This window comes from Micropterus salmoides, unplaced genomic scaffold, assembly GCF_014851395.1.
Source record: "Micropterus salmoides isolate LMB-PRFRI ecotype aquatic unplaced genomic scaffold, ASM1485139v1 Ms_hic_scaffold_555, whole genome shotgun sequence".
Classification (NCBI taxonomy): Eukaryota; Metazoa; Chordata; class Actinopteri; order Centrarchiformes; family Centrarchidae; genus Micropterus; species Micropterus salmoides.
The window spans coordinates 1-11,435 of record NW_024044299.1 but is presented as its reverse complement, the minus strand read 5'-3'; the positions used below and the strand labels follow the sequence as shown (position 1 = coordinate 11,435).

The 11,435-nt window shown below is 41.5% G+C and overlaps 1 protein-coding gene across 2 annotated transcripts; it reads right to left on the bottom strand.

Annotated features, from left to right (window-relative positions):
- Window positions 1-921: 921 nt before the first annotated feature.
- On the bottom strand, window positions 922-10,546 carry LOC119889603 (probable E3 ubiquitin-protein ligase HERC3). 2 transcript variants are annotated; one of them, XM_038700442.1, is made up of 7 exons: window positions 10,172-10,546; window positions 7,850-8,009; window positions 6,594-6,670; window positions 4,834-5,055; window positions 4,099-4,190; window positions 3,186-3,316; window positions 922-1,099 (listed from the first exon to the last, which is right to left on the bottom strand). In XM_038700442.1, the coding sequence occupies exons 1-7, from the start codon at window positions 10,392-10,394 to the stop codon at window positions 937-939; spliced, it is 1,068 nt and encodes a 355-aa protein (XP_038556370.1). In that variant the 5' UTR covers window positions 10,395-10,546; the 3' UTR covers window positions 922-936. The 2 variants fall into 2 exon arrangements, with proteins under 2 accessions (XP_038556370.1, XP_038556371.1); XM_038700443.1 differs by lacking the exon at window positions 922-1,099 and adding an exon at window positions 2,693-2,849.
- Window positions 10,547-11,435: the final 889 nt, after the last annotated feature.

Genomic DNA, 11,435 nt, shown 5'->3' with positions numbered 1-11,435 from the left:
CTATAGTAAGAGCGTTCAACAGTGTCATATCCACCACTTTAAAGACACAATCACATGTTTCCTTGTACATCAAACACAAGGACTGACCAGTAAGCCCTGGTCACACAACCTAAGTGAGCTACTGGTGATTTAAGGGTGGAGTAGGTGAGAGATGTACACAGCTGCCTCACCATGCTGAGCTATATATGTGAAATCAAGAACCTTGAAATTAACCTTGAACCTGAGTGGAAGCCAATGTAGAGGAGATAACATGTGAGTTGACCTGCTGGACCTGGTCAAAAGCCTTGCAGCAGCGTTCTGGACCATTTGCAGATGGTCCAGGGACGACTTGCTGAGGCAGGTGAAAAGGGAATTGCAGTGGTCTAGCTGGGATGATATAAAAGCGTGAATAGACATTTGTAACTCGGGGTTAGGGTTAGCCTGGGTTTAGCAATGTTTCTTAAATCGAAGAAAGATTACGAATCAATAATGTGATTTGTTAGACGAAGTACATAGATAGATCAAACATAACACCAAGACTTCTAAGATTAGATTGTACTGCTGAAGAAAGGGACCCGAAAAAAACTGAGCAACCATGGAAGCCATCCTATTAGAAGCAACAATAAGGACCTCAGTATTATCTGCGTTGAGCTGTAAGAAGTTGTTAGCCCTCCAGTTCTTAATCGCAGTCAGACAATTGTGCAGAACAGTCGGATTGTCAGTCTCACCAGGCTTAAGAGAGACATATAATGGGTGAATGTAAATCTGCAATAAAAATGTCACCTACTTAGCTAATCTTTCATGTTATTTTATACTTTCTTGTTTTCTTTTGTCAAGATCCTATTGCTTTTAGTTCCTAGAAAATAGGGAAAGCACACCTAAACACATATGAATGAAAAGTGTTGTAAGTAGAAGCCAGGTATTTCACATGGCTGATTTAAGCAACAATCATATATACTATAAAGTACCTGTTCCGTGGATATTTCCAGTCAGGAAACCAGCCTTGACAGGAAATGGGCTTCTGGCATCTCCCAACATTCCTGTGCCCAGCTGGCCATGGCTATTACAACCAAACGCATATACCACACCAGAGGAAGGCACAAACGCCAACGTGTGACGCCTGACAAAAAGAAAAATTGAAACAGAAAAGTGTCTGACTTCACAGTAACTCCAATGCTGAGGCTGTTAATGGAGGCGTTGCATTCAATCGCATTTTTGTCAGAGGCGTTAGTATTATTGTGTCTCCCTTATGTACAATATGTAAAATCAGAATCAGAATCAGAAGGAGCTTTATTGCCAAGTACTGTTTTACACAAACGAGGAATTTGGTTTGGTGATAAGGTGCTACGTGCAGACAAACATACAGTTGACATAAATAAATGTAGAAATATATAAATACGGAATAAACAAATGCAAGTTGTACAAGAATAATTAAAGAATAGAGAAATATAATACAACTATTTGCGGAGAAGGAACAATGTGGCAGATATTTACATGTGCATTACTCCAGTTATGATGTGCAGACGTATTGCAAGGGAAGAGAATATTGTGAACATATATATAAAAATTGACAAATATAATAATATAGAACAACGATTAACAATTAACAACAAATATGTGCAATGTGCCAGGTTTGTGCATGATATATAATGAAGTAAAATTTAGATGTGCAGAGACATTTGTATTATTTGTCCTGATGGGCCACAGCCTCTTGCCAGAGGGGAGAGTCTGAAACAGTTTGTGTCCAGGGTGGGAGGGGTCAGCTACAATCCTTCCTGCTCGCCTCAGAGTCCTGGAGGCGTACAGGTCCTGAAGAGAAGGAAGATTGTAGCCAATCAAATTCTCTGCAGAGCAAATGATACGCTGCAGCCTACCCTTGTCCCTGGCGGTGGCAGCAGCGTACCAGATGGTGATGGAGGAAGTGAGTATGGACTCAATGATGGCGGTGTAGAAGTGCACCATCATTGCCTTTAGCAGGCTGAACTTCTTCAGCTGCAGCAGGAACTACATCCTCGGTGGGCCTTTTGGTGAGGGAGGTGATGTTCAGGTCCCACTTGAGGTCCTGGGAGATAATGTTGCCCAGAAAACGGAAGGAGTCCACAGTGGTGACGGGGGAGTCACAGGATGATGGGGGAGGGTGGGGCTGGGCTCTTCCCGAAGTCCACGACCATCTCCACTGTCTTCTGAGCGTTGAGCTCTAGACTTTTCTGGCTGCACCAGGTCACCAATTGGTCAATCTCCCACCTGTAGGCGGACTCATCCCCACCAGAGATGAACCCACTGAGGGTGGGGTCATCTGCAAACTTCAGGAGCTTGACAGACTGGTGACTGGAGGTGCAGCTGTTGGTGTACAGGGAAAAGAGCAGGGGGGGAAAAAACACAGCCTTGAGGGGAACCGGTGCTGATGGTCCTGGAATCAGAGACATGTTCCCAGCTTCACATGCTGCTTCCTGTCCGTCAGGAAGTCAATGATCCACCTGCAGGTGGGGTCAGGCACGTTCAGCTGAGAGAGCTTGTCCTGCAGTAGGGCCGGGATGATGGTGTTGAAAGCAGAGCTGAAATCCACAAACAGGATCCTGGCGTAGGTTCCTGGGGAGTCCAGGTGCTGGAGGATGAAGTGAAGGGCCATGTTTACTGCATCACCTACAGACCTGTTGGCTCTGTTGGCGAACTGCAGGGAGTCCAGGAGTGGGTCTGTGATGGATTTTAGGTGGGACAACACAAGGCGCTCAAAAGACTTCATTACCACAGAGGTCAGGGCGACGGGTCTGTAGTCATTTAGTCCTGTGGTCCTTGGTTTCTTGGAGACAGGGATGATGGTTGAGGCTTTCAAGCCGGCTGGCATGTCTCCAGTGAGGTGTTAAAAATGTCTGTGAACACCAGTGTGTATACATCTAAGCCAAGTAGGTTAGCTGCAGCATTGATTTCTACTTCAGCTGCCCAGATATCATCAGATTGTATTCTGAACTTGTTTATATAATCCTTCAAAGATGTGTACTGCCTGTCAATCAATGTGCTGAACAACAACACACTGCACTCCATGTGTTTCATGATAGCAGGCCTAAAGTTATGATGAAAATATTGGTTTCCACACACAACGTGTGATATAGCTCGAAAAAGCAGTTTCTATCAGCATCAATTTTGTCTGTTGTGTACGTTTCACCCTATGAACCTAATGATTTCTGAAAGTTAAAAACATGCAGTACCTGCCACAGGTGATCTGGGACACCTCAGTGCCCATGAGCTCCAGCACTCGTCTGGGTAAAAGTTCGTCATTGGTGGAGCCATGGCCCAGCTGACCCCACGAGCCATCACCAAATGTAAACAAGCCGCCATCCTGCCAGAGACACAATACAGAATTCCTTTTTTTGTTGTTTTAGACAGAGTTTCTTAGCATAGTAGTGCAGTCAGAACTAAAGTACTGTTTTTCCCCATGACCACAAGTAAAACCCACGTGTCCTGTGGTGGATTAAGATTAGTCAGGGTTGGGCAGTTTGGCTGGAATAGGATATCAGATTTTATCTGTGCAATGAAGGTCAACTTTGCAAAGGAATTTTCCTCCTGGGACCTAAGTGGGTTTAAAGGTAGTAGGTCCAGGTTATACACATGTCCCAGACATGGAAACAGAACTACCTCTGTCTCTCTAGTTCACACTGAAGTATTTCCCTGTGGGTGCATAATGACAACTGGGTAGGTCGTTGCCTAGTCCACCAAGGACAAGATATATGGTGATCTGCTTCAGTCTTAGATGTTTACAGTCTCATATTAGAATGTAATACATGTGGACTCCTAATTCCAACATGACCTAGGTAAAGCACTAGAGTTCAGTTTGGTTTTGACACTACATAGTGTTATCACTTTGTACTGCTGTTGGCATTTTTCTTCTTAGCCGAGCTTCATTTAACAATGCTATGTAAGACATACCAAGTTTCCTGAAACCTTCATCTTCAATGAGGGTTGACCAGTTCACAAGAACTTTCTTTCACAACCTTGGTTGATGCTTTAGTAGTGAGTCACTATAAAGCTAGAATACTGATACCAAACTGGACTATTTAACAGTTGGTGGCGGAAGGAAGTGAAAATTACTGCTGTTGGAGGGGGGTTTATCTACATTCATACCTTGGTGAGGGCTGCTGTATGTTCTTCTCCACAACTGATGTGAACAACCTTCTGCGATCTCAAAAATTTGATGTGGCATGGGACAGCACGGTCTGAGGAAGGGAACACAAACAAGAAAGGAAGATCACACTGTTCCCCAGTGCTACTAGTGTCATGTTTTTACAAATGAGTGGTAAGACATGGCAACCTCTGCATTTGAATCTAGTATTGTGGTGGCAATAAATCACTAACTTTGCTTTCCAATAGGTATTTGTAGGTTATCATGACAAGACAAAAGACATTTTGCGTGAAATGTTCCTATAGTAGTCTCTCCCACAATATGGCCACCTAGAAACATTTTTAACACACAGCGCTAAATAAAGTAGAACAGTATGGTATCATTGTTCCACAGAGACTTGTTTACAATTTCCAGTAATATGACATATGTATACTGTATTTTCCATATAGGAACACTTCAATTAAAGATAGTCAGAACAACACTGTGTAGGTCATTGTATCTGTTGTTCATCTGTTGTGTTTGTTTATTTTCCTTATTAATAATTTACTATGTATTTAGCTATAAATAAATGCCCTTATTTATTCATTAGGAAGTGATTAATTACTCCAGTTTAAGGTTCCCTGTTTTCCATAAACTGTGGTGGTGCCCCTTTGAACAAGTTTTATTAAAGTAGTTATTTGGCACAACTGTAAGTGAATTGTATTAAATCTACGCATGTATTATGTGTATATTATTACCTTGTTTATCATTGAGACCCAGCTGTCCAGCTTTGTTCTTGCCCCAACCAAATACAGCTCCGGACAAGGAGAGAGCGAAGCTGTGGTCTCCCCCGGCGGTTATCTGTGCCAAAGGAATTCCCGCCAGAGACTTCAGGGGATGAGGGAACAGCTTGCTAGGCTCTCCTTTCCCCAGACCGAGCTGACCGCTGGTGTTCTGGCCCCACGTGAACAGCTGGCCATCTGAGAGGAAACAGACAGAGAAGCAAACTAGTTAACTGTACATCTACACCAATTACCAATTACTGCCTGTACAGGCAAATATGCAACATTTTGCAAGCGCTGTTCTAACCGCATTCCTTAATGTCATTTCACTTTGATATCACTGATGTTGTTATTGTTGAATGTGATGTGTGGATGGGCAGCAGGGTTGTAAAAATGAACATTAAATAGCGGCCGTATGAAGCGTCTCCCCAGTGACACTGTGCCCATTTACGCATGAGCCACAGCAACATAAATTAAGAATAAAAAATCTCCCGACACGCCGACTGGATCGGTCAAGATCTGATGTTAATTCCTGAGCTCCATCAGGGTGGATGATTTGTGCGTATAGGCCTATATAAGTTCCGTTAATGTCCAAGCCGATCCGCATATCACACCAATTCAGCTGCTATAATCGTGACAAAACAGCTGCTGAAGTCAAATTATTAGGCTGTAATATCAACCAGAGCATTCAGCACTGATCTGTTTCATGTTTTAATAGCCTAATAGTGCCCATGTAGTCTGCACGTAATTACAACAGTAAGTCCTGTGAGTCCTGTGATGACAGCTGTAATTGGGGCTATATGAGATAAATGTTACTGTGTCATTTTGTAAAGGGTGCTGTAATCTGACTGTTTAACAGATGCTATTAATGTTTATTGGAACCTCGAGATGTTTATACGTGTTATAATGTTAAGAGACATGTTTCTGGATTGTGAAGAAATGATCTGAAGCCTTTAGTGCCAAAAGCTGGTCTGCTGCTCTGACAGAGATCACAGCTCAAAGCTGTGCAACAGGTCATATTTAAATGACGTCGCTTTAAAATGACGGCTCCGAGGAAAGGACATCTCATTTTGTTAAATGCCCGTTTCCTCGACTCCTCTCTCCTCGCATCTCTTCCTTGACTCCTCAAGCTCGCATCTCGGGTGGGTGCGACTAACATGTCTAGAGTCGATGAGGTGAAAATTTGGGAAATGAGAAAGGCCCTCAGACTAGTGACACCTGTGTGTAATTAGTTTCTCCCCCACCTGTGTATTGAAGTGGTTGTCTGTCTTTCAGTGGTTGCCAGTTGTTTGTTTGAATGTAAGCTTCTTTCGACGGGAGGCTCTGTGTGTTTCTAGTTTAGTCTCTAGTTAGTCTCCTGTTAAGTTTCATGTCTCCCTGTTTCTTGTGGAATACTATTTCGCTTGGATTTTTGGACTTTGTTTTTACCTGCACTGTAAGTTTCACCGTTTGTGCAATAAATCACAGTAATCATCAGTACCATCTCTGTGTCTGCATTTGGGTCCACAAACTCTGTCTCCTGCGTTCAGCCCTGCCGGCTGAACGTAACATTAGTGTTCATAAGCTGATATAATTTCTTTCAATGTGCCTTTTTGTGGTGATTAAAAAAATATTTGATTATGAACTAATTACAGCTTGTACAGTATTTTTGTGGGGCATGTTTGCTTGACTGACAGGTGCCTCAGCCTAGCCCTGAACAGTGCTGCTGTGCAATGAAGAGACTGTGTCTTTCCCACCTCTAGATAGTGCAATGCAGTGCTGATTCCCACACATTACTTGAGAGATCCGGTGGTCACACAGCCTTTTGACCAACCTAGAAAAAAACAAACATTTGTTTATCAGGACCAACAAATTTACGTAAATATAATAGAGGACAAACAACATAACATAAAAATTTTAACTTTTCTCAAACAAACAAAAAAAATGTGTGACTAAGCTACTCAGTACTCAATCTAAGATTGCAAGTAAACCACAAATTACAGTAAATCCCATGTTTTCATCTTTTTATCAGCTAAGGTGCCATTTAATGCACCATGGTATCGGAGCTCAAAGATTGTCTTTGCCTTAAAGGTGGGGTATGCAATTCTAGAGAAATCCAATACATGATAAATACCATGATATAAAGTGAACAAGCTAAGTTGTGGGTTAGTAAACTGCTGCTGCGAAGCTAACATGCAGAGAGAACAAGACGGTTTCCCAGAGCCAGCACACCAGCTCCAGACAGCGATGCTCAACTCTCCTGCTACTATTGCTAACATCACAACATCAGCATATCTTGGCAAACTACAATGTAAGCTCAATGTCCATATGCAAGTCATTTAACATTACCTGACACACAAATCATGGCTGGAATAGTGTTGTGTGGCTCAATTTAAGCCACTTTGTTTGTTTCCCGATTACAGAGCCAGGGCTGTGTACAAACACACTGAACAGACAGCTAGTGGACCGTGAGGAGATATTCCCTGAATTGACATAAAGACGTGTATTGGATTACAACCGTATACCCAAACTTTAAATTAGTCTGTCATATTAAACTGAACTATAAGTACAGCCCTAAGACTACTTTACAATCATGAAGGTTTCACGATCCTACAGCAGGTAATTCACTGCATCTGAATAGTTAAACTACATTACACTCTAATTTTATGGGAACAGAAATAATTCTCATCATTATTTTGGATGCGTGAGTCCCTACAAATCGTCTGTTTTGACTGCTTGAGTACTGTTATGTAGTGCTCATGTCCCAACCTCCAATCTCTTCAAAGTCATTTTCTTGTAGTGTTTTTATCTCCTTTCAGGCTAAAAGATGAAATCGTTCCTTTATTGATGCCCCATAGGGCAAATTCAAAATGGCACAGCGGAATGTAAAAAGAAAGAACAAAATATAATAAGTTGAATCCGTAAACATCAGAATCAAGTCTATAAAATATATACACAATCAAAACAGAATCTGAAGAAGCTTGAATTCCTGTAAGGTGTGCTACTCAGTCACCTTGGGATTCGAACAGCCGCCTCTGCAGTCCCCAGGCCGAGCTGGCCCCCTTCACCAGCTCCCCAGGAAAACACTTGACCGTGCTCATTAACCGCCAGAGAATGGGCCCGACCACACGACACCATTGTGATCGTCTGAGTATCCAGAGCTCCCACTGGCTCTGTGGAGAGGAGGAAGAGCTCGTCAGACGTCTGCAGTTTCATGCCAAAAACACAAGTATGTACAGCCTTGATTTGAGAGTGCAGGTGCTGTAGATACTCCTTTCACAAATGGCATTATGGTCCCTTTAACTTTTCTGTTACGCACATGTCATACCAAGTGTAATATTCTGCTTATCAAAACTAAAATAATGTATGTTTCAGCTAGAGAATCCAAATGGTAACTTTCTTACTTTATCTAATCCTTCTGACAGCAAAAACAGGCATGTGCTGAATGTAATAACATAATAACACCTGAGATACAGAAGCTAGGAACGTATAATAATGTTACATACACAGAAAGAAATCTGAGTCATCCATACTTTCGACTGCACTGTGAAAATGGGTTTGTCTCCATCCAGTATGTCTCCTGCTGTTAATCTGGTTTATCATACAGTTAACTTGGTTAATGCTACAATTCCTTAGAAAAAGAACAAATACACAAATGTGTATGTGTTTTCAATTGAGCTTTAACTATAGTATGGCATTTAATCAGCAATCTTTATTTTGTAGGCTCATAAAAAAGTTATATTCATCTAACTAAACATACCTGATGAAGGCCTACTAATTAAAACATTATTAAATAAATTAATTACGGGTACTTATACAGTGTGTGGGATGTCATCAAGGCAGTTTCCAGACTGCATACTTGTCACCAAGGATTTTTATGTGTGAAAAACTTGTCAAGGTCAATGTATTTGCTTGAGGAGTCGTGATTACATTTAATTATTAAAGCTTCACAATGGAGATAGACTGGTCTTAATATTATTTGTGAGAACAGATCAACAATCTTTGTGTAAAAAACACTTTCCATATTTATGACCTCACAAAAAAGAAAATGGGTATGTGGCTAGTCATGCAATCTATTGTTCCCACTCAGAAATGGAGACACTTTGACAAAAACGTGTAGGCCTATTTATGATACTCTCTATTATACCAAGCAGGAAGCTTCCGGTCAGCAAACTGACGCGAACACGGAAGTCCCTTAAACCTGCATTCTATCGAACGGCCAGCAGGGGGCGACTCTTGTGGTTGCAAAAAGAAGTACGGTCCTATTAGAAATAATGGTAAAATGACTCTAATTCTCAGCTGATTTATTACCCCAGTAAACAAAGTAGACCATAAAGCAGAGTATGCTTCAGGGCGGGATTATCTGTGATTGACAAGTCGTTACTATGGCAACCTGTCAGTCAGGCTAGAGTGACTCGTACCTACGGCACTGTGTAAATTTAACCAGCGCCGTTGAAAAGCTTATTAGGAGTTGGCTTTTCACTCTCTCTGGTGAGTACATTTAGTTTTAAAATTGTTTAAAACTGTTCTCTAGACAAAATTGTCAGCCCTGTTAAAATGACAGTTGAACACGAATTACAGATGCACCTAGCTAAGCAAGCCAATTAGCTCCACACACGGCTGTTAGCTCCACGGTCTCGTCCAAATATGGTCACATCCGGTGCTGCTGGTTGCAAAAAATCAACATGGCGGCGCCAAAATTTTAAGACATACAGTACAAAAGACATTTCACTGCATTTTCGGAAGGCACTTTCAGTTTTACATAAAGATACGGTGTTTGAGATACGAAAAAAAAAGGTTTAGACGTTAAGTCCAATGTGTAATTTCTAACATCAACGTTCGCTGTACAGAAACAAGCCATGCTAACAGCTGAACTTAGGCACAGTATTACTTTGTGCTAAATGCTAACATCATCAGGCTAACAAGCTCAAGGGAATGTCATTAGTTCTGCAGCTATTTGGTCAAACAATGAACACCTGCACCAAATGTCATGGCAATTCATCCAGTTGTCAACATATTTCACTAAAAACAAAAACGTCAACCTCATGGTGGCACTAAAGGAACTCACAGATCACCAAAGTCAGTAGGATTCATCCTGTGGGATCCATGAATGTCTGTCCAACATTTCATTGGAATCCATCTAATAGTTGTCAAGATATTTTAATATATCTTGACATATTTCAGCCTTTGGAAACACACCATGTTATCTTCACCCGCATTTTCACCTGCTAGGTAACTTTCCATACACCTAGGGAAAGCTTTTTGGTGCAACGACCTGCAATTTGTAATTATTAATCTAAAGTCTGTGAATGTGTTTTTCACGCTGAAAGCTTACCTGGTGAAGTACCTGGTTTGTCGTGGCCCAGCTGCCCATAGCTGTTAGAACCACATGTGTACACACTACCATCATGCAGCAGGAACATTGTGTGTTGCCCTCCACAGGCCAACTCTTTCAGTCCCCTGCCACTGAACACGGGACAGTTCCTTGGCTCAAACATGGAGTTCCCCTCCACACCAATCCCCAACTGTCCATCCTTTGCATTCCCCCAACACAGCATGTTGGCGAGAGGAGAGGGGATGAGCACCAATCTGAAGAGACTGAGAGAGTGACGGCCAGATGGAGGAAGATAGAAAATGTTCAGGCTTGAGAGCAACCCCGCTTTCTCCTCTTCATGTAAATTCCAATCCTCAAAGAAACAAAAAACAGAGTAATTACGTCATCTTTCTTCATTGGGAAAACATACTGATCACGGTGCTCCACGTGTGAACCCATGTTGATAATAAAGTAAGTACGAGTTTAGAGGTGGGCGTGGCTGTGTGTGAGAATGATGTAAGCAGCATGACAGAGGAATAGGCAGTGTGTTTAAATAAACCATGTCGGTGTAATCCCATCTTAAGCAGCTCCAACCCGGTCTAGCCTTCAAGACGATCCACTTGCAATACAGGCATGTTACTGAGGGAGTTAGCCAAGCGTAATGAACACATGGGTATAAAACATTATAAAAGGAAACACAAAATGACATAAATCGGTAGACAGAAAGAAGTGAGAAGAGGTGAAAGCAGTATGGAACCGCCGCATCTGTCACCTCATCAAATTGAGGGCTTCAGAGGCTTTAGACCAGGATTACCTAATAAATTCATACAGAGGACAACCGCGGCTACCCTTCACTACTCCAATTTGATCACTTTATGCCCATCTAGCCCCTATTTGTAAAGTTGTTTGCTCTCTATCTCCACTGTAGATAAGATCTGTGTGAACAAAAATATAATTTTTGTGTGTAATATCTGCATTCAACTGCCAATATGTTAGGCACGTAACAGAAATGAATGCAATCAATTACAAAAGCCCTGCAATAAATCCTACCACCATGAATTACAGCTAAACAATTAGTCCATTAATCAATAACTGACAAAAAATGTATCTGCAAATATCCTGAAAATGGATTACTTGATTAAATAATGTGAATATGAATATCTGCTTGTTTATTTAGTCCTCTATAAAAGCAAATTGAACATCTTTAAATTTTAGACTGTTGGTCAGAATAAACAATCAATCGATTTATTTTCAAAATTTTCTCACATTTTATGGATATATTGAA

What these genes read in the sequence shown, in the direction of transcription:
- LOC119889603 (XM_038700442.1), bottom strand. Translation starts at nt 10,394, where the DNA reads ATGCTGTGTTGGGGGAATGCAAAGGATGGACAGTTGGGGATTGGTGTG. An exon ending in CAAACCAGGTACTTCACCAG is followed by an intron (nt 8,010 to 10,171) that starts GTAAGCTTTCAG and finishes TCCTCTCCACAG; the next exon opens with AGCCAGTGGGAGCTCTGGAT. An exon ending in CTGCATTGCACTATCTAGAG is followed by an intron (nt 5,056 to 6,593) that starts GTGGGAAAGACA and finishes GTTTCCTCTCAG; the next exon opens with ATGGCCAGCTGTTCACGTGG.